Source organism: Lathyrus oleraceus, chromosome 5 (assembly GCF_024323335.1).
Source record: "Lathyrus oleraceus cultivar Zhongwan6 chromosome 5, CAAS_Psat_ZW6_1.0, whole genome shotgun sequence".
NCBI classification, from domain to species: domain Eukaryota; kingdom Viridiplantae; phylum Streptophyta; class Magnoliopsida; order Fabales; family Fabaceae; genus Lathyrus; species Lathyrus oleraceus.
Window position 1 is genome coordinate 599,065,114 of NC_066583.1, and position 26,497 is coordinate 599,091,610.

Here is a 26,497-nt window from a genome sequence, read left to right on the forward strand (position 1 = left end):
TTCCACAAGTTTTTTCACAAAATCTAAAAACCTTTTTAACTTTGCAAATTTTGGGTCACATCAAACATTTCTAACATAATTATGAAGTTGATGTCGCACCACCACTTCTGGAACGTGTACAAAATCATTTGGATAAAGTTCAACCATCCTTAATAATTTTTTCGCCTCAAAAGCTACAAATGACGATGAAATACTCAAACATGAAACACATTGTAAAAGTTAAGTATTCTCTTCATCAAACCTATCATTGAACTCCTGCAACTGCAAATCTAAAACACTGAATAAAAACTCATGCTTATAATGTTAATAGAGTCCGAACTTATTTTGTATAATTTGTATTTATTTGTAATTATGATTTACTTGTAATTATGCTAAATCAAATCAACGTTCATGTTCTATATACACTATTGATCAATAATGATAAAACACACAGAAAACCAATTATCTTACATGGTATCACATTCCTAAAAAATCATAACCTAATTCTTCTCAAAAAGTTGTCGTTGCCGCCGTCCTCCTCCCTCGAAGTCGTCGCCGCTAACCCTCATCCACGATCCTCCCCTCCTTCCATTCATGTGACCACGTCGCCGACAAATCTTCTTCCCTCTTTTCGATCGCGCATCCCGTGCGCAACTCCACCACCGATGACGCTTCTTCATCAGTGTTAGTCGATCTGACCTTGTCGGCCTCTTATGAGGTCACTTGTCATTTTCGTCCTCCCCGCCTGCAACATGTCTTCCTCCTCCAATGACAACAACAACACGAAGACTCCTCCTTCCTAGGTGGAAACTCCAACACCACCTCCACCATCCTCTGCCAAGCCGAAATTTCTTCCCACACTCGCCGTTTCCAACATTAGGAATAGTATTTCTATTATGCTTAAGATGTAAATTATTCACTACGGAACATGGGCTGAGCTATTTCGCGTTCATGTCCACTCTCACGGGCCCTGCATCATATTGTGCCTTCAGACAACAAGCCTTTACTACATGCCACTGATCCCACTTATGGCCAGTGAGCCACCTTAGATGCAACCGTGCTTTCAGTGAATTTATTCCACTATTTATGTTGATTTGCTAACTACCATCATGAAACCTAACTCCACCCACGACTTTGGATGCATGGAAGCATTGGATGACCTCTTTCCGGATAATTAGAACGCACATGTTGTCACTCTTGAGCAGGAATTCTTTGGAATTTTTATGAGGACTTTTCAAAGACGTTTTCTGACCAATTATGAGATGTTGTTGATCCTGTGAACAATCACCGTTTGGTCTTTCATATCATCTCCTACATTCCTAATGTCTACCAAGTTGTTGTCACCTTAATTCGTCAAAGGAATCCACTCTCCTCCTTTCATGAGGCTCGTTCGATGATCACATTAGAAGAGAAGAGTCTAACTAAAAAGACGCCCGTTAAATCTCCTTCGGCTTATATTATCATCCAACTTTAATAATATCATTAAGATAGATTTAAATTTATCTTTGATATTATTTTAATTTAATATCCTTCTAATCCGTGTTAATATAATACCAACCGATAAACGGGATTTAGTTATTTTGCTTAACTATGTAGCCTTTGTAGGATGAATATATTTACAATGTAAAACACAATAAATTAATACAACCCTAAAATTGTTGTTAACTATTAAAGCAACTAACAAAAATGACATTTCAACTATGAAAAAATTTCAAACAAATGGCAGACAGACATTAAACAGAGTTTTCAAGTTTCACCCCTAAACCAGAGGAAACCCAATTCTTCCATTTGTACTACTGTACACTATTCTCAATCAACTTCACCCATCACTATCCCACAAAAAATAACTAACAATAAGGGCACTAAAGTAATTTCAATCAATGCCGGCGAAATCATTCTTTATCTCTACATAAATTTTGCCGCTTCGGCTCATAACCGTTTCATAACAGCAAAACCAACAAACACACTCTTCCAACCCCAAATCCAACGCTTTCTCCGATGAAGACTCAGAACACTTCTCCGGCGAAACTTCGTCAACACAGACCCCGAGAAATCGCTTCGAGGCATCTTCCATCCCCTTCCACCTCTATCGAATCCACCGAATTTCATTCTCCAAATTCTCCTTCCTCCGTCATTCGTAAATCATCAATTAGAAGCTCCGACGAAGATGGAAGACACAAAATAACTGAAGAATCTGTTTTACGCCGTCAACTGTGGCCTTCTAGGTCGAAAAATAGCAACTCCGGTACACTAGCTGATCACATCACCGAAGAAAGAATCATCGAAGAAAATGAGAAAAACAAAAACAGCAAAAGCAACTACAAAACTAGTTCCACTATTTCACAAAAGAGTTACAAGGAGTTTAGAAGATTTGAAAATGATGAGAGTAGAGAAAACGGTGGTTCTGTGAGATACACTGGAAAATTCGCTTCATCTTCTTCATTGAAGAAGCTTAACTCTAATAACGGCTCAGTCATTGTACCAGGAAGATTTTCCTTAGATAAAAATACGAAACTATTGTCTTCAAAGGGAAACTCAAGCTTAACTAGTTCTCTTGACACTGAATCAAGCGATGAGGTTTTGGTTTTGGTTTCTCCGGCAAGAAAAGCAGTGGTGGAAGCTCCTTCAAGGTTCACGAGTAATGAGGTTTTGGTTTCGGTTTCTCCGGCAAGAAAAGCAGTGATGGAAGCTTCTCCAAGGTTCATGACTGATGCAACAATGAGAAGATCTAGAAGAGGAGCTTCGGATTCCAACATTGGAAATTTGAGTGGTGATTTGGTTAGACCAACCATTAAGAGGACCAATTCGATAACAGCTTACAAGAGTTCGAAATCTCAGTGGGCATTATCGCCCGGTAGGTCAGAGATTTCGAACTCCACAAAGGCGAAAGGAGTTGAAAAACTGATCAACTTTGGTTTTGATCTCTTCAAAAGTAAAAAACCTAGTGGACTTAATGTGTCGTCGATTGGTTTTGGTAATAATGAAGATGTTCATAAGCTTCGTTTGCTTGATAACCGTTTGATTCAATGGCGATATGCAAATGCTAAATCAGGAGTTGTGAATGCAAACATTTCTCACCAAGTCGAGGTACGAATGTTGGTATCACATTTAATGACGTCTTTATCAAATTAGCATGTTGAAATAGATTGAAACTGGTTTACAGAGATGTCATAAACTATTTTTATAATCTCTTAAAAAAAAGTTTGTCTTAAATTTTATGCTATACATGACAAAATAAAGTTGTAAATAAGCTAACTCCAAATGCATGTATAACTCTTTTTTCTTTATGTGATCTTTATATCAAATTAGAAATTGAGCTAATATTTTTTGGTTTTCTGAATGTTTATAGAGCAATTTGATTTCCGTTTGGGATGGTCTCACTAAGTTCCGAAATTCTGTTATGAAAAAGAAGATACAGTTTGCAAGAGAAAAGCTTGAAATGAAGATAGCTTTTATACTGTATTACCAAGTAAGTAGTAAACTTAATCTAACTAATATCAATATACCAATTTGTTATTGTAATGACTTCATTCTTAACACATGTATTTGTTGTTTTTGGCAGTTGAAGTTGTTGGAAACTTGGGGAAGCATGGAAAGGCAGCATGTATCGACAATTACTTCCACCAAAGATTGTTTGCATTCTGCTGTGTGCAGAGTTCCTCTTTTGGAAGGTGCTAAGGTACATAGACATGTCTTTCAATTTAATGAACTAAGTTGATGAACTGTTAGAATTTTAATGATTAAAATGTCTTTTTACTCTAGACATGTGCAATAAAACTTATTATATGTATGTATAGTCTAAGTGATCATGATACAGATGGGATGGTGCATTGACAGGATTTGTATGCTTAACTTACAGGTGAACATACAATCTATATCCATTGCTATTCGTCACGTTTCTGATCTCACAACTTCCATGAAGTCAATATTAACTTCTTTTTCTCCTGCAGTAAGTTTTGTAATACATAGTGATAGTCATTTTATTTACTATAGTTGTTGTTTCAACAATAAAATTTAGGCAATTTTCGCACAATTTTTTAACTGCTTAATGCAATTCAAATATGATTAACTAATATACAGATATCAAAATTCATTAACCATTAATGTAACTTCATTAACCGCCAATTTAGATGTGATTAACCACAACTTTCAAGTAAGTTGAACACCTGAAAATTATGGTTAAGTAAGTCGAAATTCAGGATTATTGTAGTTGCATCGGTTGTTAATGAGTTTTAATATTTGATTGCGCAAACCATTCAAATTGTTGTCAAATTTTGTGTCATCTTCTCTTTTATTATCTATGAAAACTGCATTCATATGGGAAATTTTTCTCTATCAACAGGCTGACAAGACTGCTGCAATACTATCAGATTTGGCAAAAGTTGTCACACAAGAGAAGCAACTCTTAGAAGAGTTTTATGATCTTTTAAACACCATATCTGTCTTTGAGGTATTGTTATTATTTTGTGTATTTAGAGCTTGTATGCTTATTAGACATAAAATCCTCACTTTACTTCATTTATGTATGGTTGATTTCTATCACTATTTATGTTGACAGCTTCAAGAAACAAGTGTAAAGTGCAACCTCATTCAATTTGAAGGTTGGAAAAGAAAATATCAACTGCAACAATCAGTATTGGAGAATAAGAGATTACTGCACAATCATAAGTTTCTCATGTAGATAATAGATCAGCAAAACTGACACATATATGAGATATCTTGGTATAAACTGCTAGTAGAAATTTTAACGAACAAAAATATAGATTGACAAATATGTTGCTAATATTGCTAGTTTTATAATTGTATACATGATTCTCAAATCAAACCTATAACATGTAAATTAGTTTACTTACTAATGAGATGACATATGAATGTTCCAATTTTACTTACCAAAAACAAAGTTGATTTACAAGTGTATGTTTGCCTGCATTGCACCGGTTCGGGTATGTATCCGGTACCGGATACAAATATGGATATAAAATATGTCATTTTTTGAAAAACTAAAATACGGATAAGTCACTATAATTTTTTAAAATATAATTATAGAAAAACATAAAATAGTTATATTATTAAAAAAATATAATATGATTAAATTGTATTGTTTCAAATGATAACAAAACATCAAAATAAAAAAAGTAATTTATTCAAAAAAGTCAAGATCAATGACTATAAAAAAAATCACATTTAAAATATGCCAATAAATCATGAAGTGAAAGGTTTAAATTTGAAATTTGCATGGCACGAGGCGTACAAAAAGTGCATGTTTATAGAATTGATTTTTGGGAAATGCTAACTTGTGCCTCAATAACACATGTTAAGAAATCCACAAATAGAAAATTTATTTTGAAAAAATAAATAAAATTATTAATTGTAAATTTCTAATAAATTCAATACAAATTTTCTAAAAATTTATTTCTATATTTATCTCTTAACTTGTGCCCTTGGGGCACAAGTTAGCATTACCCTTGATTTTTTACTTCTCATTTTATAAATAAATTGAAAATTTAAATTTAATTGCGTAGCAACCCAACCCTGCATACCGACACATACGCTTAAAACAATAATAGGTTATCACGAGGAGGAAATATCACTGTATGTCAGACATTTATTTAAAAGTTTTGATTTATCTAAACAAATAAGAGAGATATCACATAATTTCTAAATTTTTTAAAGTAATAGATGTATGGATTCTCTTTTTTATAAAATTCTCAATTATCAAAAAATTTAGTGAATTTTTTTTATAGTATTTTTATGAATATAGTGGTGATTGGAGGTGTTTGAGAGTTTTTTCTTTAAATGATTTATCAGACCAGAGTCCATTGGGCCATGATTTGTTACAAGCCCACAAAAAACAGAAAACAAAATTTTTGTTTCTGATTCGCGAGAGCCGAGGTTCTTTGTTTCTTTTCCCGACATCAACTGAATCTGGTATTCTTATTTTATTATAATCTCGATTTTTTTTCCCTGATTTACTTTCGATGAAGCTTGAAACTTTGCAGAACGAATCTTCCAGTTATTTTCTTCATTGTGTTGTTGTTTGCTAAATGATTCATATGGTTTTAGATTCAAAGAGGTAGGAGATGAAGACAATGATAGATTCGTAAACTATGATTGGTTATCAATTCAATGTTAGTAAAAATAATATGGCGTGGATGTTTTACTGTGAGATCTATACACCCATTTGATCCAATGGTTGTAAGACATGCTCTATTGTGGACCACCAAGTTTGGTACTCCACAATATATTTAGATAAGATTTTTATTTCTTGATGTATTTGTGGTGTAAAATTGATTGAGGAACATGTTTTGTGGTATTGTTTTCTAAATCCACAATGCTGAACAGTTTCAGTGTTTGATTTACAAAGTGAAAAAGAAAATGCTGAAGTCAATTCTAGGTTGCTGCAAAGTATATATATCAGAGAGCAGAAACAAGAGTGCATTGGAATCAATTGAAAGAGCTGCGAAGCGTTTTCCCTTAGCACCAATAATTAACAAGTTTGAAGATGTGGCTTACAATAGAGTTGGTTACACACTTGTTTCTGAGTTGGATTCAGTGCCTAATGCACAGTCATGTCATTTGACAAATGCTGTGTTGGCTATGGTGAAGGCTGCATTTGATACTGTTGATTTTGAGATTCATAGTGGAACTCATCCTAGACTCGGAGTGGTGGATCATATATGTTTTCATCCTTTGGTTGATGCTTCGTTGGGTCAAGCGGCTAGGACGGCGAGGTGTTTAGCTACTGACATGGGTTCTAAGCTACAAGGTTAGTAGTAGTAGAACACTATCTAGCACCGACATTTCTGAATAAATGCGTGTTTGTGTCGTGTCACTGTCGGTGTTGTGGTCGGAGTATGTGTGCTTCATAGCACGAAAGAAAGAAAAAATCGCATTTTATTATATTTTTTTATGAGTTTAACAACTTTACATCAATGATGTAGTTATCAACCAAAAGCCTAATAGGAACCTTCACCACTATTAACAAGGGAATATGTCCTAGATTTTGATCTTGCATTAGTAGATTTTGCACTTCAGGATCAAAATCACTCATTTTGTTGGATGTTTGCATATTTGCAAATGATGAATTTTGTGATCACCATTTTGTATACTACAAAAGTGTTTATTTATGAAACTGTCTATATTAGTATATGTTGATCATATTTTTAAATTAGTTCAATTACACATCAATGATAATCAAAACTACCTGCAGTTCCTACTTTCTTATACGGAGCGGCACACGAAGAGGGGATGAAACTTGATTCAATAAGAAGAACATTTGGTTATTTCAAGCCAAATTCTAGCGAAAACCAATGGACTGGGGTGTCCAACTCCGACACTTTGCCACTTAAACCATATAGTGGTCCATTTCAAGTGACACCGTCAAAAGGCGTTGTGGTCATTGGAGCAACCAATTGGGTCGATAACTATAACGTCCCTCTATTATCTTCTGATATCAGTGCCGTTCGCAGAATTGCAAAACGAGTTAGTGGAAGAGGTGGAGGGCTCGCTTCGGTACAGGCCATGGCACTTACACATGGTGAAGGTGTAATTGAAGTAGCTTGTAATTTGTTGGATCCAAAGAACGTTGGTGGTGAAAAAGTGCAGCAAGAAATTGAACATCTTGCAAAGGAAGAAGGTATTTCTGTGGAAAAGGGATACTACACAGACTTTTCACAGGAAGAAATTGTTCAAAGTTACTTGAAGCTGTTTCAAGAGAGAATTTGATGTAGAAAAATTACTGTCATGTACTGAGAAGGTATTTTGGCATCTGGTGAATTTTCATTCCAATGTCAAATTTACCTTAATTTTAAAAATGATTTAATTTATATATGCTAATAATATAAAAAAGTTTTATACATGTATCAATTGATATACTGTCATGTCATTTAATCATTTGAAAATACATGATTTGTCGCATTATTGGGTATATTATAACTTTTTTTTACAAAGATGGTGTATAATAATCATGTTAGAAGTCAATGCCACAACTCTTATATTAAGCATTATTGTTTAACATTTTCTGTCTATCATCTAGAACTGATCAAGCATGATCTGTATTATTGTGTGGTTTTCCCCATTGATCACCTCTATCCAGCTTAACATGACAATTGGCAAAATTAGCTTTGCTATGCAACATTGAATCAGTCATTATCGATAACCAAAAACTTTGATCTTATTGAGTAGTTCAATTTGTGTTTTCAAAGATGGAATAGTGCAGTGGTTGGTTTAAGTTTCTGTTGTTATATATTTAACTTGTGCTAATTAAAATTAGCATAACCAGCTAAGAGGATCCAATAATTCAGTGGATTAGCCTAATCAATTCTGCGTGCTTACGTGTTGGGTAAGTAATAAAAAAGAAAAGAAAAGAGTAACATTGAACTAAACTTTTTTAAGCGTTTATTGAAAAGGACAGAATGCTCTTTGTCACACGTTATGGCAAAGTTATTTTTTATAAGAAACTTTTAAAGTGAGGGATGACAGATGAATTTAAAATATATAAAACTTTTTCCTGAATCAAACTCACAGAATTATAGTAAGTAATTCATTGTCAAATATTTTATTTAGTGAAACGGGGTTTTTCTTTCAACCTACTTGCGTTTAAAAATAATATTAATTTGTTTGTAAAAATTATATACAACTAAAAGACAAACAGAAGTCGTTACCTTTTTAAATTGCTAAAGTTAATCTTTTAAAAATATTTCTCATTTTTTATTATTTTATTCAAAACGATTTTAAAAATTATCTATCAAATAATCTTCTCAAACCTTTGAAAGAATACTTGAGTCCTAAATTTTGTTAGGAGCCCTATTTTAATGTAAATCAACAATGGAATTCCATGTGTATGAAGACCCTTTTATACTTTGAAAGACTAGTCTAGTATAATTGGAAGTAACTTGTTGTGTCTTTCTATGATGATAATGGGTGACGAGGCTCCACGTGGAGAGAAAATAATATTTGGAGTGTAGCATATAAATACTCCCCCCACCTTGAACACGAGCTCCAGCCATTTCAAGTTAGTTTAAACAAAAATCTCGTGAAACACAGGTTGAGCTGTAGGAAGAAGATCACCATGGCTTTCAATTATACTAGCAAGGTCAGAAACAAAACCTCTTTCATTCTCTTTTTCTTCATCTCATTACACCATAGATGATACTGATTTGTTACTTTTGGTGCCAATTTTTTTTATTACTTAACTTAAACACATAGATTATACTTAATTTGTAGTTCAACTTTCCCCTTATATTTTCTTTTCAACGATAAATCTGCAAGTTTTTTACTCCAATCGTGTTCTTCTTTGAATATCTATCCTCTAATTGAATTGAATATCTGGGTTAAAAAGTCACGTGTGTTAGAAGTTGTGGATAAGAATAAGTTCTCATTTTTCTGTGGTACAACTAGTTTTGGTTATAATAATAATAATAATAATAATAGCATTTGACAGTGACTCACATGGTGTGGGGCTGTGGGGATTCCCCCTTCTTGTGTGCCTATAGAATAAAATTGGAAACAACTCACGATGATCATATCTTAAACTTTTTCCGAACATTTAAACAATGTTTATGGCATTAAATAAGTTCATATGAACTTTTTCTTTTGTTTCCACTTCAATGGAACAATATTTGTGTAGGTTCAAAAGAAAATGGTAGACCAATCCATGCTACTGTGCTGCAAGTTCTTTATCTCAGAAGGACGCAACATTGCTACTCTTGATGCAGTTGAACGGGCCGCGAGGTCAAACCCAGAAACTGTCATTGTGAACAAATTTCATGGCAGAACTTACAACAGGGCAAGATACAGCCTAGTATCGTATGTTTTGCATGACTGTACAGGAAATGTCATATATAGCCCCCTGCATGAAACTGTGGTGGCCATGGCTGAGGCTGCATTCAATGCCATCAACCTTGAATTGCATGACGGGTCTCACCCCCGCTTTGGTGTAGTTGATGACATAGTTTTCCACCCGCTTGCTCGTGCGTCGCTGGATGACGCCGCGTGGTTGGCAAAAGCAGTGGCGGCAGACATTGGCAACCGGTTCAATGGTAAGTCTCAAGAAATTTTTTCATTTAATTGCATCAGTATCATAGACTTGATCAATGTAATGTAAGAGAGTTTCATCCCTTTTTTATTTCGCACTTGCATTCATTTTTTTTGTATGTGAAAATGCAGTACCTGTATTTCTTTATGCTGCTGCACACCCAACCGGGAAACAACTTGATACAATAAGACGAGAGCTCGGATATTACCGGCCTAATTACATGGGAAACCAATGGGCAGGGTGGACTATTTCTGATATCCTACCTCAAACACCAGACAAAGGTCCTATGGTTGTTTCAAGATCCAAAGGAATCTCGACGATCGGTGCGCGCTCTTGGGTCGCACTCTATAATATACCAATCTTGTCTGCCGATGTATCCGCGGCAAGAAGGATTGCAAGGAAGGTTAGTGCTCGTGGTGGCGGGCTTCCAATGGTGCAAACACTCGGGGTTGTTTGTGAGGATTCCACTGAAATAGCTTGCATGTTGTTGGAGCCTAACTGGATTGGAGCTGATAGGGTGCAGAATTTGGTTGAGAAGTTGGCAGCTCAAGAAGGATTGGATGTAGAAAAAGGATACTTTACTGACTTTTCTCCAGAAATGATAGTAGAAAAATACATGAACCTAATCTCTTCTAAAAAATCATCACCATAGCTAGTTATTACTTGGCATTTGGCATTGCAATTCAGTAAATTGAAATAAGTTGTAATTGCCTTAATGGTTAGATGGAAAATTGAAGCAAGTACTTGAATAAGTGTTGTTGTATGTTACATCTAACTTTGAAAATGGTGTATTATTAACTAATTGCTCATCAGTAATGTATGATTTACTTTAAGCACACTTTTTAATGCTTTAGCTAAATTTCACTTTCCTTCCACCTTTGCATTCTTTTTCACTCTTCGACATGTGTGTCCGGCTCAAACAATTATAAGCAGAAAACAACTTGTGACAATAGGTTATACTCCAAACATATCATCTAACACTTTTTCAACAGTTTATGTCATCAAATAAGCTTGTCCAAACATCTTCTAAAGATATACTCTTATGTCTCCTTGTATGGAACAATACTTCACTCTCTTCTCTTACTATTTGTGTAGGAGCAAAAGAAAACAGTGGACCAATCCATGTTAAATGTAATGGAGGATGAGAGAATGTAAAAACAACTCCAAAGTTATTAGAAATATTAAACTTGATTTAGGGTTAATCTTATTATTTGATTTTTGGATTTAGTTATTTTGGACTTCATTTATTTTGTGCAATGTTTCTAGAAATTTTTTTTGTAGTATTTGGAGTGTTTAGATATTTTTTAGCATTGTAATATTTTTTAGAATACTCTTTCAATATCTAGAGTAAAGAACTCTCTAGAATTATTGTGTCTAGAGTTCTCCTTAGAGTAATATAAGTAGAGATGTAATCTTACACTTTTGTATCAAGCAAAAATACAAAGTTCTCTCTTCCATAAATAATTCTCCTACCTACCAAATTTCTATTCAAGCCTCTAATATTCTCACACACTTTTCCTAAACACAAAAAGGATTTATTTCCAATAAAGTGGCATCAGAGCTTCAAGGTTCTCAAAAAATGACGAATGGAGGTCTCCCTTTTCAAATGCCGATGCTCACAGAGAACAACTATGACAATTGGAGTATCAAGATGAAAGTGCTACTAGGAGCTCAAGATGCGTGGAATATCGTTGAGAAAGGCTTCAAGGAACAAGATGAAGCATCGCTAAGCCAAGGTGTAAATGAGACATTGAAGGAGTCAAAAAGAGACACAAGAGAGCTTTCTTTCTCATTTATCAATTGGTGGATGAAGATACATTTGAGAAGATCTCAAACGCAACGACGACCAAAGAAGTATGGGACAAACTTCAAACTTGCAACAAAGGAGTGGAACAGGTGAAAAAGATTCGTCTTCAAACTCTTAGAGGTGATTTTGAACATTTATTTATGGAAGAGTCCGAGTCAATTTATGATTATTTTTCTCAAGTATTGGCCGTAATCAATCAACTTAAAAGAAATGGCGAAGATGTTGATGAGGTGAAAGTCATGGAGAAAATACTTTGCATTTTAAATCTAAGTTTGACTTAATTATTACCAACATTGAAGAAAATATGGATTTAAAGACCATGACTATTAAGCAACTCATGAGTTCCTTACAAGCATACGAAGAAAAAAAAAAGAAAAATTAAATAAAAGGAGACTATGGAGTAACTACTACAACTCAACGTAATGGAAGCAAACTATGTGAATTACAAGAGCCAAAGAAGACGAGGTCATGGCCAAGACCGTGGGCGTGGACGAGGACATGGAGGAGAAAGAAGAGGCGGTTACAACAACTACTCTAACAATGGAGAAATAAGTTGAAATCCATAAGCAATAAGAGATCGTGGAAGAGGAAATTCATGGTCGAGGTGTGATAAATCACAAATCAAGTGCTTAAACTGCAACAATATCAGTCACTATGCATCTGAGTGTAGATTCTCGAAGAAGGTTGTAGAGAAAGCTAACTTTGTAGAAGAAAAAGACGGAGAAGAAGAAACTTTGTTGCTCGCGTGCCAAAATCAAGTTGAAGAGAAAAGAAACAAATGGTACCTCGACACCAGCGCAAGAAACCACATGCGCGACGATCAAATCATGTTCGTAGAGATCAGTGAAGCGACAACTGGCAATGTCTCATTTGGAGATAACTCAAAGATACCGGTCAAAGGCAAAGGTACAATTCTTATACGCTTGAAGAATGAGAGTCATCAATTCATATCCAATGTCTACTATGTTTCTAACATGAAGAATAATATTTTGAGCTTGGGACAATTATTAGAGAAAGGTTATGACATCCACTTGAAAGAACATAGTATTTTATTAAGAGATTGTAGACATAACTTGATTGCTAAGGTGCCTATGTCAAAAAAATAAAACATTCCTCTTGAACATTCAAAATGATGTTGCAAAGTATCTCAAGATTTGTTATACCGACTCTTCCTGGCTATGGCATCTAAGATTCAGACATCTCAACTTCGACAGTCTAAAATATTTATCAAAGAAGGAGATGGTGAGAGGCTTGCCTAGTATAAACCGGCCAAACCAACTATGTGAAGAATGTCAAGTTAGGAAGCAATTCCGGAAAAACTTTCCAATCAACGTCAAGAGCGATAAAATCGCTAGAGCTCATACACATTGATGTTTGTGGACCAATCAATCCAAACTTTTTGATAAGAGTAAATATTTTCTCCTCTTTATTGATGATTATTCTATAAAAACTGGGTTTATTTCTTGAAGGAGAAGTCATAAGTGTTTGAAAACTTTAAGAAGTTCAAAGCCCTTATGGAGAAAGAAAATGGTCTTTCCATTAAGGTCATGAGATATGACCGAGGAGGAGAGTTCATTTCAAATGAGTTCCACAAATATTGTGAAGACCATGGAATCCGCCGCCCACTAATAGTGTCAAGATCACCATAACAAAATGGAGTAGCAGAGAGAAAGAACCAGACCATACTTAACATGGTGTGAAGCATGCTTAAGAGCAAGAAGATGTCGAAAGAGTTTAAGGCCGAAGTAGTGGCATGTGCGGTTTACCTAACAAACTGTTCCCCAACAAGAAGCGTACATGAGAAGACACCACAAGAAGCATGGAGTGGAAGGAAGCCTGAGATCTCTCACCTCAAAGTGTTTGGAAGCATTGTCTATACCCACGTTTCAGATGAAAGGAGAACAAAGCTCGATGATAAAAGTGAGAAGTATATATCTGTGGGTTACGACTCAAGCTCCAAAGGGTACAAGCTCTATAATCCAAATATTGGAAAGATCGTCATAAACCGTGACGTGGAGTTCAAAGAAGAAGATAGTTGGGATTGAAGTGTTCAAGAAGACAGGTATGATTTTCTTCCTTACTTTAAAGAAGAAGACGAAATGGAACAAACAATGATAGAGGAAAATATTACACCACCGGCCTCACTGACACCAAGGTTGGATGAAACAAGCTCAAGTGAGAGGACACCACGATTAAGGAGTATTTAAGAGCTTTATGAGGTAACCAAAAACAGAAACGACATTAACCTCTTTGTCTTTTGGGTGATTGTGAGTCTCTAAGCTATCAAGAAGCAATTGAAAACGTAAAGTGGAAAGACGATATGGAAGAAGAAATCAAGTCAATCACGAAGAATGATACATGAGAACTTACTACACTTTCACGAGGACACAAAGCAATCAGAGTAAGATGGGCGTAAAAGGCGAAAAAGAATTCAAAAGGAGGCGTAAAGAGATACCAAGTAAGATTGGTGGTGAAAGGCTATAGTCAAAGATAAGGAATTGACTATGATGAGGTATTCGTCCCCGTTGCTCGTCTTGAAACTATTAGACTGATCATTTCTTTGGCAGCCTAAAATGAATGGAAGATTTATCAAACGGATGTGAAGTCGGTCTTCTTGAATGGTTTTCGTGAAGAAGAATATTATATCGAGCAACCACAGGGCTATGAAGTAAAAGGGAAATAAGAAAAAATCATGATGTTAAAGAAGGCATTGTACGGACTCAAGCAAGCACCGAGAGCTCGGAATGTTCGAATCGACAAGTAATTTCAAGACAAGAACTTCATCAAGTGTCCAGATGAGCATGCATTCTATATTAAAGCGCAAAGTGGAGATATTTTGATTGTGTGCTTATATGTTGATGACTTGATCTTCATAGGGAACAATTTAAGCATGTTCGAAGAGTTCAAGAAAGATATGTCAAATGAGTTTGAGATGACAGATATGGGGCTCATAGCATATTATCTCGGCATCGAAGTAAAACAAGAAGACAAAGGAATTTTTATTATCCAAGAAGGCTATGCCAAAGAAGTCCTTAAGAAGTTCAATATGGATGATGTCAATCCAGTTGGCACCCCGATTGAATGTGGCAGCAAGTTGAGTAAGCATGAAATGGAGAGATTGTGGATCCAACTCTTTACAAAAGTTTGGTTGGAAGTCTATGTTACTTGACAAGTACAAGGCCGGATATTCTCTATGTTGTAGGAGTCGTAAGTCGCTACATGGAAGCTCCAACAACAACTCACTTCAAGGAGGCAAAAAGAATCCTTTGATACATCAAAGGTACAACGAACTTTGACTTGCACTATTACTCTTCTAACAATTATGAGATTATTGGCTATAGTGGTAGTGATTGGAGTGGAGACTTAGATGATAGAAAGAGCACTACTAGTTTTGTGTTCTTTATGGGAGATACTGCTTTCACTTGGATGTCAAAGAAGCAACCTATTGTCACACTGTAAACTTTGAAGCTGAGTATGTCTCCGCCACATCATGTGTTTCTAAAAACATGGAAGAAGTACAGAGTGAAGAGAGATGGAAATCCTTAAGGCCTTGTTTGGTTATGAGATATCAATCAAAAAATATTTTTCACCCTCCTTCAGTGAGAGTATCATGTGTACCCTTTGCTATTGGTTCATTCCCAAAATTTGAGAGAGAGGGAGAGATAGAGAGATAGAGATATAGAGAGAGAATGGTTTATTATGTGGTAAAAATAAAAGTAAATATTTATTCGGTGAAAAAGAATGAGAGAGAGGATCGTATGTGCGTTGTTTTTTTAGAGAGAGGATTGTCAAAACTGAGTTGAGTGAGAGAGAGAAGAAATTAGTATTGATGGTGATTGGCTAGCTCTAAGAAAATGGAAGGGTTTATCATACTTTCACGTGAAAAGAGAGGAAGATCCTCTCTTACCCTTTTCATTTTTTAGAGAGGTGTTTTTTTTCTTCTAAAAACGTGGAAGAAGTACAAAGTGAAGATAAATGAAAATCCTTAAGGCCTTGTTTGGTTATGAGATATCAATCAAAAAATGTTTTTCACCTTCCTTTAATGAGAGTTGTTAGTACCTTAAGATTGACATTAATTTTGTAAAACAAATAATGTACTCACCTCTGTTGTTTTAATATGTTGGGTTGAAGAAGTTCAACATCTGGACCAACATGTCATGTAAGATGTCACGACATCGGGACTGTGACATCTCACATGTGTATCAAACTGAATCAGTTAATTCTGGTTTGGTTTGTGATTAATTAGGAGATCTGGTGAATATCCTAACTCCCATGTGAAGATCTTGAAGATTCAATCAGAAGATTTGGTGAAGATATTTGGTAAATATACAGTTTCCAAATAGAGAGATCTTTTAGGAAATAAAAGATTGATTGAAGACCTTGATTGGAGCAGAAGATTTCTGCCAGCTCTGTAACAGCAAAGAAGAAGATTTGCTGCGATTTTTGAAGGCCCAAATCCAGTTGGGTGGTTAGGTTATAAATAGGAGATTGTAACCTAGGTTTTGTAAGCCTCAAACAATGTAAAAATTAGAGGTGTGTGTATGAGGTAAACCTCCCAACCTGTGGGAAGGTTACCAAGTGTTTCTCAGTGCTTGAAAGCATGAGATTATTTGTAACTCAAAGCCTGTAGGCAAGAGTGGTTATGTTCTTGAACGAAGCTGTGAAGCAAGTTCAAGTTGTTTAAACATTACATGGTACTTGTAATGATAGGAATGGAAACTGGAGGTTTCTATCTAGGAGTGCCTAGGTATAAATTGCATTGGGTAAGGATTAAGTGAGGAGTTGTAAACGGAGGAGTTTAACTCTGAATTAATACTGCTAATAATGGATCTTCTTCCTGGCTTGGTATGCCCCCAGAGTAGGTAATGTTGTACCGAACTGGGTTAACAATTACTGGTGTTTTTACCTTCTGCACACTATATTTTGTCTGTTATAATTCAGTCTGTTTCTAGTCTGTTCATGAAGGGAATAACATACTTGACACATAGCCTGCAGTCTGATTGCAAAACAGAATGTTATGACATTCATTATTGATTGCTGTTACTGATAGACTGGTTAGTCTGTTATAGTTTATCCATCTGTAATGTTGTGACAGATGATGTTTAAAACAATGTTGAGACATCATGCTTAGAACTGGGCAGGATCAATAATCATAAGGGCTATGTTTGATCCCTACTGTGTGTTTGCACTAGATGGACAAAATTGGATGTTCTTCTTCCCATGGTGGTATATTAGCAGATGTCTTGACATCTAAGGCTGAGTGCACCTGAGTACTGAAGTGTAATTGTTATAACTGTCTTGCTGTTTTTAGTAACAGTGTTGGATCAAATGTCATGACTTCGTGCAGAACATTTGTACTCTGACTATACCAGAATTTCAATTGGTATCAGAGCAGGCATCCTGTTCTGTTTCTGGATGAGATCCATGGGTGATACTTTTTGGTATCTTGCAAGGAGTTATGTCAGTACTGTTGTTGGAACCTGTGGAAGGTTCTGTGATTCCCCTGAATGGTCCCTTGAAGTAGGTGGTTGGACTATTCATGACAGGAACTATGTGTACCTGTCTCTGGAGGTTGGCAATTGGCCTTTGTGTGGAACAGCTGTGCTAGTATTGAAACATATTCAAACTTGGTATGTTCTTGGAGGCTGATCTGGTGAAGTGTGGGGTCATAGGTTGAGTTGTATTATGATTTCTGCTGCATAATACCTGGAAAAACTCAAACTCTGATGAAGTTTCCCCTCATGTGGATGAAAGGCGGCTGTGTTCAAGATTTCATCATAATCTACTGAAGATGTCAAAGATACTTGAGTCTCCTCAAGTCTACTCATGATGACGTTCTCACTTCAGGATGGTAAGAATCACCTGATCACTGATTCTTTTACTCTCTTGGGTAGTGTATATGAAGACCTTGAAGACTTTCAAGGAGGATTTGTTCCAAGGAGGTGGAACTAATGTTCTAGGCGATGTTAGAACATGTTGTTCAACAAAGTATGCAGCTATTGGTTGAAGAGCAGATGTTTTTGGGTGTCAAACAAAGGGTTACTTGTGTTTGGAACCTACTCCTGACCTGGAAGAGGAGACATCTGTGGGAGCTAAGTTGACAAGGGTAGGGTCAACTATGAGTATGCTCAAGAAGGTCACTTTTAGAAGTTTGATATCTAGAAGTGGAGCTGGTTGAAATGTGACATCGTGCAACCTCATGCTGTCTGTCTTGAATAGTTGCTCCTGGAAGTACTATGTTGTGTTGGAAGACATGTCCCCTGGATGTTAGAAGTCAATAATGGGGCAACCTGATTGCTATATCATTTAGGAGGATTAGGACCATGAATCTTGTAATTCAAACACCACGCTCAGAAGTGGCAGTTCTGTCAAGGAGTGAGAATATGAAGATTCAGAGATTGGTTGAGGTAGTATGCTCTGGCAATGCATACCTACTATTGACGAGTGTTGTTGTCTTTCACCAGTACTTATGGTCAGCTGGAGTCTGATTGGTGTGATTGGAGTATGTAGAGGTTTAACTCAGAGAGTTAGTTGCCACCAATAAGGGTGATGTATGTCATGGTGAGACAGTTGGGTACAATGCATGGATATTGGTGTGAAGTTTCCATGATTGTTAATTTGAGGGGGAGTTTTGGTTAACCTCCTCACGTATTGGTCAGTCTAGGGTCTGGTTGGCTGTTGACCTGTGTCACATGGGTTCTGGTAGTTGTGTGACACATTTGCAAGGAAGAATTCATCTCTCTCATTCCTAAGGGTGAATTTAATCAGGGAAGACTTTCAAATCTGTTGAGGTGCTTGCAAGCAGAAGATGTTGACACTAGAAGAGTACTTTCAAAGTATCCTTATGGTGGAGGTATCTGAAAGGAATATTGGGAAAGGATTTAAGATCAATGTCTACTTGTGCCAACTACAAGTATTTAATTGATTATCCTTGGAGCTCAAGATAAATGATGTTTTTAAAAGATGTTGGAACATCTCATCTTCAAGATCCTGTGCAGATTCACAGGAAGGATAGTACATTGGTTTATGATCTATCACTTTGGTGGCAGCAAAAGCATATGATCTCTGAAAAAGTTTCCTGGCAAGAAACATGTTCAGCCTTGACGTGTACAAGAAGAAGAAAACATCATAGTCCTGATGGTGGTTACTTTGATCAGTTTACTTCTGATCTAGGTAAGGAAGTGCATTGGCTAATGCACACTGTGGAAAATAAGTGGCAGCATTCTTGACATCATGGAAACAGCTTTGCTTGAGGAAGTGGAATCCTTGGTATAGCTGAAGGGACAGTTTCTAACTGGTCCTTCTGAAGACTCATGCATCAGAGTGTCTGAGGTCTTTGGAGAAGAAGCAGGGATTCATCAAGGTGTGAGCTTGGATGACTTAACTGCAAACCTGCAGTATGGAGGATGTTTACTCAAACTTGGTTCCACAATCAAGTCTATGAGAGCATTGAACTCTTGTTCTGTGAAGGGAGGAAGTTCTTTCAAGTGGCAGAAGAAGGAGCTGAATTCAACAGCTAGATGTCAAAATACAAGGTTATGACATTTGGTTCAACATCAGAATCTTAGTTGGTGAAGTGGCACATCAACTTGAGATAGAAGGGTCTACTGGGTTGTAGATTGGATACTTCAAGAAGCTTGAAGGTATAGTCTCACTTGGAAGGTCAGAATATCTTTGGGAGAAGTCTGATAAACGCGGAGAGGTCAAAAGAATAACATTTGACTTTTTCATATGAGGATTCATGAAGGAGGTAATCAACCAGTGGCAATTGGTCTATCTCTGAAGTGAGTTCGAAGATTCAAGATAATCTACATATGGCAACTGATTATTCTTGAAGATAGTCTGAGACAAGTTACTTTTGAGCAGAAAAGTAGTAAGTTAAAGACAAAAGGAGGTGTTTTCTAGTCATCTCTTGGAGCTTGTTGCTGGAGTTAAAGAAGATATGCAAGCAGGATTGTTTCAGAATGCCACATACAAAGACAAGGCTTCTGATATTGGTTGTACCTGCTGGAGCTTATATGGAAGACATATGCTGCAGGATTGTTTCAGTTGACATACTCATTGTCATGGTAACTGATATGGCTGTACCTGCTAGGGCTGGACAACGGGCCGGGCCGGGCGGTTTTGGGCCCAAAACCCTCACCCAGTCCAACCCACGGTTCAAATATGAAGGCCCATTTCCGTCCAATATCAACACGGTTTGGACGGGTTCGGTTTGTGCGGATTGCGAGTTTGTTTTAGCGGTTTATTCGGGTTTGTCATAAGCCAGCCTCTTGGCAAAATGGCTACAAAAAGAAGTTTCAGATAATATAAGCTATATATTCAAGACCTCTGACAAAGCAAATTCAGTTACACCTTCGCATGAACAAGCTTTAACTTCAAGCATAATAGCAAACAAAGTGATGTTGCAAAACACACAAACCAACTACATAAATCCCATCAAAGTGTCGTCAAACTTCCAGTTCTATTAAGCTATAAAACCATGCATTCAAAAGATTACAATAGAAAATGTTGTTGCATTGCATCACTAAAAAATACGATTGAGGGTTGCCGCCAATCGAACTCCTCCTTGAGCTAATCGCAAACTGATGATAGGCAAACATGATAGAAAGTAATTATCTGCAAGACATTGTTTCATGACAGTCAGAAAATCTAATAAATCTAGTTTTATGCAGAAGTGGTAGAGAGTACTACTAGTACTACCTTCTAGTGTAGCATCTTCAGGGGCGTCTTTATATGCGTATTGACAAGCATCCTTAACACCTTCAGATGCATAAACATTTGGACATGTCGTCTCATCAGAACTGCATGCTTCCCAATCTGCCACTTCATCTGACCATGTTTTCTGCATCAGAATAATTTGAGTAAAAAAACTTGTACAAGATTATAAAGATGTAGAGGAAATTAAAGTGGTTTTGAATGAAATACCGTGATCTTCAAACATAACAGGGCAAAAGGCCCGTCCAAACTCAAAAGAATCTGTATCTTTCTTCTTTAATTTTATTCCACTTGGCATGTCAAATTGAGTTACAAACTCAGCAAATGCTTTAAGCGTGGGATAGCCAACCTAAAAAGTTACACGGTAATAAGCTTACAGTATCAATTTCTGATATTTTCTAGTTACAAGGGAAGTCAAAACACATAGATCGATCCAATGTCTATAAGAAAATTCATATTCTAAATATAACATTTTTAATTCAGCTTTTATATGTGTTCATTGATGGCCATGCTGCTGCCCATGAGTTAATCTAAAATTATCAAACAGCAGTATTAACTGATATTTGCAGCAGAAGAAATACTACCTTAGGAATGTTCCGAGTTCTTAACTCCTGCAAATCCGGCAAGTCGAGATGTCGGATTGTGACATGATCCGGCAGGTTGAGATGTGCATCACATCATAAACTTCAAGAGTCATTGAATTTAAATCCATTGATCTAACAAATCCGGCAGGTTGAGATGTCGGATTGTGACATGATATAGTAAACAATGAATCAATAGAATAAGAATGAAAAAGAAACATACTGGCATATTGGAAATTGCAAAGCTAAGGAGGAGTGTCAGCGAAATGCAAAGCAGACGTCCAACGAAGAGCAAACTTGACGCGATCAACCCATGTACAAACACTTGACAGATCATTATTCGCATAAGCAGGCAGCAACTCAGTATTTAAAATTTAGCATACACGTAGGTTTTCAAGACATGACCAGAAATATACTGATTGTAGTCAATAAATTCAATGATTCGATGAAAAAACTGTTTAGGGAATGTACATATTTGAAAATTCTTCTTCTAGGGCAGGGAAGAGTAACTTTAAATTACATTAAATTAAAAATCAATTTGTCACCAACCTTGGTCTTCCTGAAATGCTATTTGACACATCCGGAGTAAAAAATTTCAGAACATCTTCAAACATAACAGGGCAAAAAATTATCAAACATGAGTTAATCTAAAATTATCAAACAGCAGTATTAATGTAATTTAAAATTATCAAACAGCAGTATTAATGTAATTTAAAGTTATCAAACAGCAATATTATCAAACATGAGTTAATCTAAAATTTTTACATAACAGCAGTAAAAATTTAATTCAGCTTTTATATGTGTTCATTGATGGCCATGCTGCTGCCCATGAGTTAATCTAAAATTATCAAACAGCAGTATTAACTGACATTTGCAGCAAAAGAAATACTACCTTAGGAATGTTCCGAGTTCTTAACTCCTGCAAAAGCTGAACAAAAGGTTCATTTCAAGTTTGTACTTTCAATTAACAGAAAGGCTTCTTGAAAAAGGCCAATTTAATATGCAGAAACAAAATAATGATCATTCAAGATTTCAAAACTCACAGAGAGGTGGACACCTTTGGAATTGCAAAAATCCTGCAGCTTGTCCTGCCTCTAAGAAGGATGACACTCGACTTGATTGACAGCAGGTGGAATGCGAGCAATCTCTAGCAAATCCCCCAACTTCTTGGTGGAGAAATTGCTTACACCTATAGCCCGTGCCTTGCCAGAGTCATAGAGTGATTCCATCGCCCTCCATGTGCTGGCAATATTAGGTTGCACAAGATTTTCAGGCTTGAAACCTACTGATCCTTTCTTCATCGGAGCAGGCCAGTGGATCTGAAAAGGAAGAGTCAACAGTTACCATTTATTCAATCAAGCATGTTCCAAATAAACTATTAAACCACCAGACTTTGAAATTAGATTAAATAAATCCTACATGCATCTAAAAGAAAACATAAAAAATAAAAAGATGAATGAATAAGATAAAAGCCCCTAAGTAATGCAGCATACAAGATAACCAAGCAAGAAATTGGAGAATATGCAAAGAATGAGTGATATGTTATAACATACAAGATACAAATCAACATAATCAAGCTGTAAGTCTATTAAAGTCCTATCCAATGCTGGCGGTATATCTTCCGGAGCATGATCGGTATTCCTGCAGTACAGACCTTCATATTAAATCCTTAGTTTCTGAACAGCAAAGAAGAGACTAACAAATTCATAAAACTATTTTTCTACCAGCATCATTAATTAACTCATTTAGCTAAAACCACGGTTTTAAAAATCCGTCTGATACTGCAAAAACGGACCCAACAAAACGGTATCGGAAGATGCCGATACCGATACCATTATTCACAGCACAGAGTTTCGAGGTAATCCACAAATCTTCACGTTTCACAACACCATCATCAAACAGTTTCTTCAATACAGAGTCAATCTGCAAAAGAAGAAGTCAACTAATCATTTACCTCACACATAAAATCGCATCACCGTTGAGAAAACAAACAATGAATTACCTCCTTCTCGTTGCCATAAACTTGAGCACAATCAATGTGACGATAATAAACCGTTTCATCACTTTAGTAAGTTAGATCAATGGTACTTACTGGCCAAAAACTCATATATATAGGTCATGCATGACTCCAAAAAATCAAAAATCATAGTTGACCTGAAAAATTGGACAACATAAACATTAGTTAAAAGAAGGCCTTAATTAATAAACAAATATCAACAAATGAAATATTTCAATTTGAAGTAAAACAGGTGGAGAATCACCATCAACAAAAAATCATGCATGACTCCAAAAAATCAAAAAACATAGTTGACCTGGAAAATTGGACAACATAAACATTAGTTAACAAAAATAATAATAAAGTAATAAGTAAATAATGATTTACGTACATCCATTTCAAGCACAACCCGAAGGTTGTGGCTGAGACTGTGATGATGAGACACCTGATACTCCTTTTGCTGCTAAAGACATTTGTTGAAACTCTAAAATAATTAAATAAAAAATTTTTAATAAGGCATAATTATATAACATTACATCATATTTATTAGAAATTCAGTAATAAATTCACCTGTTACAATATCTTCTGAAAGCTCAAAATCTTCCATGAGATTCATATCTTTGAAATAGGTAAAAGAAGGCCTTAACCAATTCTGGGTGCAAATTAAAGCCTCGGCCATTTCAGCAGTTAGAGAACTCCTATAGGTTTCTATGACTCTCCCTCCTGTGCTAAAAGCACTTTCAGAAGCAACAGTAGACACTGGTGTGGCTAAAATATCTTTAGCCATTGTAGATAAAATAGGATATTCGATTGAATTACGTTTCCACCACACAAGAATATCAAAGTTAGGATCCCTTTTGACACACTTACTAGAATTATACACCTCAAGCTCATTTTGTTGATCAATCGAGTCTTGCTCCTCTAAATGTTGCTCAAAAGCATCGGCTCTAGCCATAAGTGATGAACGGGCAACAAATGCATTTGTTTCATCATTGGAGACATTATTTCCACCACTACCAAGAGGCTGTATGGAATTATGCTCTTGGTCATAAGCTTGCTTATACCAATCATACAACTTTTGTAAATTCTCTTTTATAGATTTTACCAAGTCACTACCAAACTTTGATCCAACTTCTACAAGCTTTCTTGTCAAATCTAGAGCTAACTTGAACCAGTTTACCATCTACACTTGGGTATGTTAGAATAGTTTGTGTGGAGTCAGTTGACACGACAAGGGGCTTCTTAGAACATTTTAAAATATGGTGGTTCAAATTAGTGGTGCCGTGAGTCCTAGGGTCACACAAGTATTTTTTATGGCAGTGTTTGCAGGCTGCAGTGGGTGCATCAACTAGGTCATCAGGTAATCTAATAAAATGTTCCCAGCAAGCAGATGTTTGCCTAGAACCACTTGCACTAGATTTCCTCTTCTTTATAGGTTGCATAGCTGAACCTACTTCATTAATTGGTAGATTTTGATTAGGCTCACCAGTCACTGAAATAACGAAGGAGCTAATCAAGAACTACCAATCAACAAATAACGGTTCCAATTCATAAAATAGAGACAACAATAGAAGTGCTGGCAAATAGCAGTGATAGCACAGTGCTGGCAAATAGCAGTTATAGCAATGTTATAGCAATAGCAGTATCCAATCACAATTCGTTGCTAAAAAAGAAACTAGTCTAACTTTTTTTGTAAGCATATATTTCAGTATCCACTGCATATTCTTCATATTTCAGTATCTCAATGTTATAGCAATATACATAGCAGTTATGAGTCTTGTCCAATTCATATAACTTATAGCAATGTTATAGCAATAGCAGTTATAGCAGTATACATAGCAGTTATGCATAACAGTAAATAGCAGAAAATAGCAGTTATGCATAGCAGTTATACATAGCAGTAAATAGCAGTTATGCATAAAAGAACAGTATACATAGCAGTATACATAACAGAACAATATCCACATGAATCCACATTTCTAATCATGCATAACAGTAACATAACAGAACAGTATACATAGCAGTTATCTCATGTTTTAAATTTCAAATCTAATCATGCATATCCTCATTTCTATTTAAACATTATCATTTTAAATTTATGTTTCAGCATTATTTTTTTTCATCTTTTCATTAATGTAGTTGCTTCAGCTAATGGAAAAAAGATAATCTGTTTTTTTGTTTGTACTTCACAAAATTATAGATTGGCGAGTTCCAAATTTGAAGCAAATGGGTAAAATATTGTAATTACATTATTGTCTTTAGAAGTGTTGATCTGCATAATAGCTCGATGCTTTATATGATAAAAAAATCATTTCAATTCTAGTCTTAATGTTTCGGAATGTTGTTGGACAGTGATATCTTCCCATAGGTTATGGTTTAGGACTATCTATTCAATTCTAGTCTTAATGTTTCAGAATGTTAGTTAAACTTGAAGCTGAATTGCTAAGATTTTAATTGCACACAACAGGTATAAGCTTGAAACTTAAGTGAAGTAAGCTAAAAATGACTTAATGTGTTTTTGTGGCTAAATTAAACTGCTGTGGATTGAATTACTAAGGTTGCTTTACAGGTGCACAGTCTACTCCGATATGCGTTAAAAAAAAGTATTGAGAACTGTCGTCAAATTGTGTAGTCACTCGGAATAAGGCTTAGAGTTTAGAACTTAAATGCGATGTAAGGAACATGCTTCTATTTTCTACAGAATTATTGGTTTAGCAGTTTTTGATGACAGTTTATCTTATACCATCTAATCATGCATATCCTCAATTTCTCATATTTCAAAGACACGAAGTCAAATACACTTACAATTGCATTGCTCTTGCTCTAAGACTCTTTCCGTGCTACTTTGACGTTGATCCATCTATCCAAATCAAATATCAATAACATCAATAACATCATTAGGTAATACATATTGTTGCCATCAATGTATTAATGTAAAATTTATAAACAATTAATGGAAGGGTTATAATACTGCACTATTTTAAAACATATTTTGCACACAATAATACATGTAAGACTTAAAAAGAAACATGTAAGACTTTTGGTAGAAACATGTAAGACTATGATACCTTATTTGTTTAATTTGCCAAGGCAAGACTAGCCACTGATATGAGAACTGAAATATCACCTGCAACTACAACCAGTTTAATTGTTATTAATAGCGGATCGCAGAAAACCGGATACATGAAATATCAGATAACATAGCAGGAAAAAAAACTGACATAAAACTCAATATTTATAACATAAACCAAAAAAGAAACCGACATAAAACTCAATATTTCAAACAACTAACAACGCATAATGTATAGTAGCTTATGTTGCGGGAAAGAGATGAAGGAACAGAGTGAAAACAAAGCAAAATCATGAGTTGTGTCTTTAAG

The 26,497-nt window shown here is 35.7% G+C and overlaps 3 protein-coding genes and 1 pseudogene across 3 annotated transcripts; 3 read left to right on the forward strand and 1 right to left on the reverse strand.

The window, feature by feature from the left end:
• Positions 1-1,754: 1,754 nt before the first annotated feature.
• On the forward strand, positions 1,755-4,843 carry LOC127086846 (QWRF motif-containing protein 3). The gene is made up of 6 exons (XM_051027657.1): positions 1,755-3,066; positions 3,329-3,448; positions 3,542-3,658; positions 3,839-3,928; positions 4,322-4,429; positions 4,538-4,843. The coding sequence occupies exons 1-6, from the start codon at positions 1,978-1,980 to the stop codon at positions 4,658-4,660; spliced, it is 1,647 nt and encodes a 548-aa protein (XP_050883614.1). The 5' UTR covers positions 1,755-1,977; the 3' UTR covers positions 4,661-4,843.
• A 916-nt stretch (positions 4,844-5,759) lies between these two features.
• On the forward strand, positions 5,760-7,845 carry LOC127086847 (uncharacterized). Its single transcript, XM_051027658.1, has 3 exons — positions 5,760-5,907; positions 6,322-6,745; positions 7,190-7,845. Exons 2-3 carry the CDS (start codon positions 6,355-6,357, stop codon positions 7,702-7,704), a joined length of 906 nt encoding a protein of 301 aa, XP_050883615.1. The 5' UTR covers positions 5,760-5,907; positions 6,322-6,354; the 3' UTR covers positions 7,705-7,845.
• Positions 7,846-8,820: 975 nt separating this feature from the next.
• Positions 8,821-10,853, forward strand: LOC127086848 (uncharacterized). The gene is made up of 3 exons (XM_051027659.1): positions 8,821-9,073; positions 9,608-10,019; positions 10,147-10,853. Exons 1-3 carry the CDS (start codon positions 9,050-9,052, stop codon positions 10,665-10,667), a joined length of 957 nt encoding a protein of 318 aa, XP_050883616.1. The 5' UTR covers positions 8,821-9,049; the 3' UTR covers positions 10,668-10,853.
• An 11,263-nt stretch (positions 10,854-22,116) lies between these two features.
• Positions 22,117-23,300, reverse strand: LOC127082316 (NADPH-dependent aldo-keto reductase, chloroplastic-like; annotated as a pseudogene).
• Positions 23,301-26,497: the final 3,197 nt, after the last annotated feature.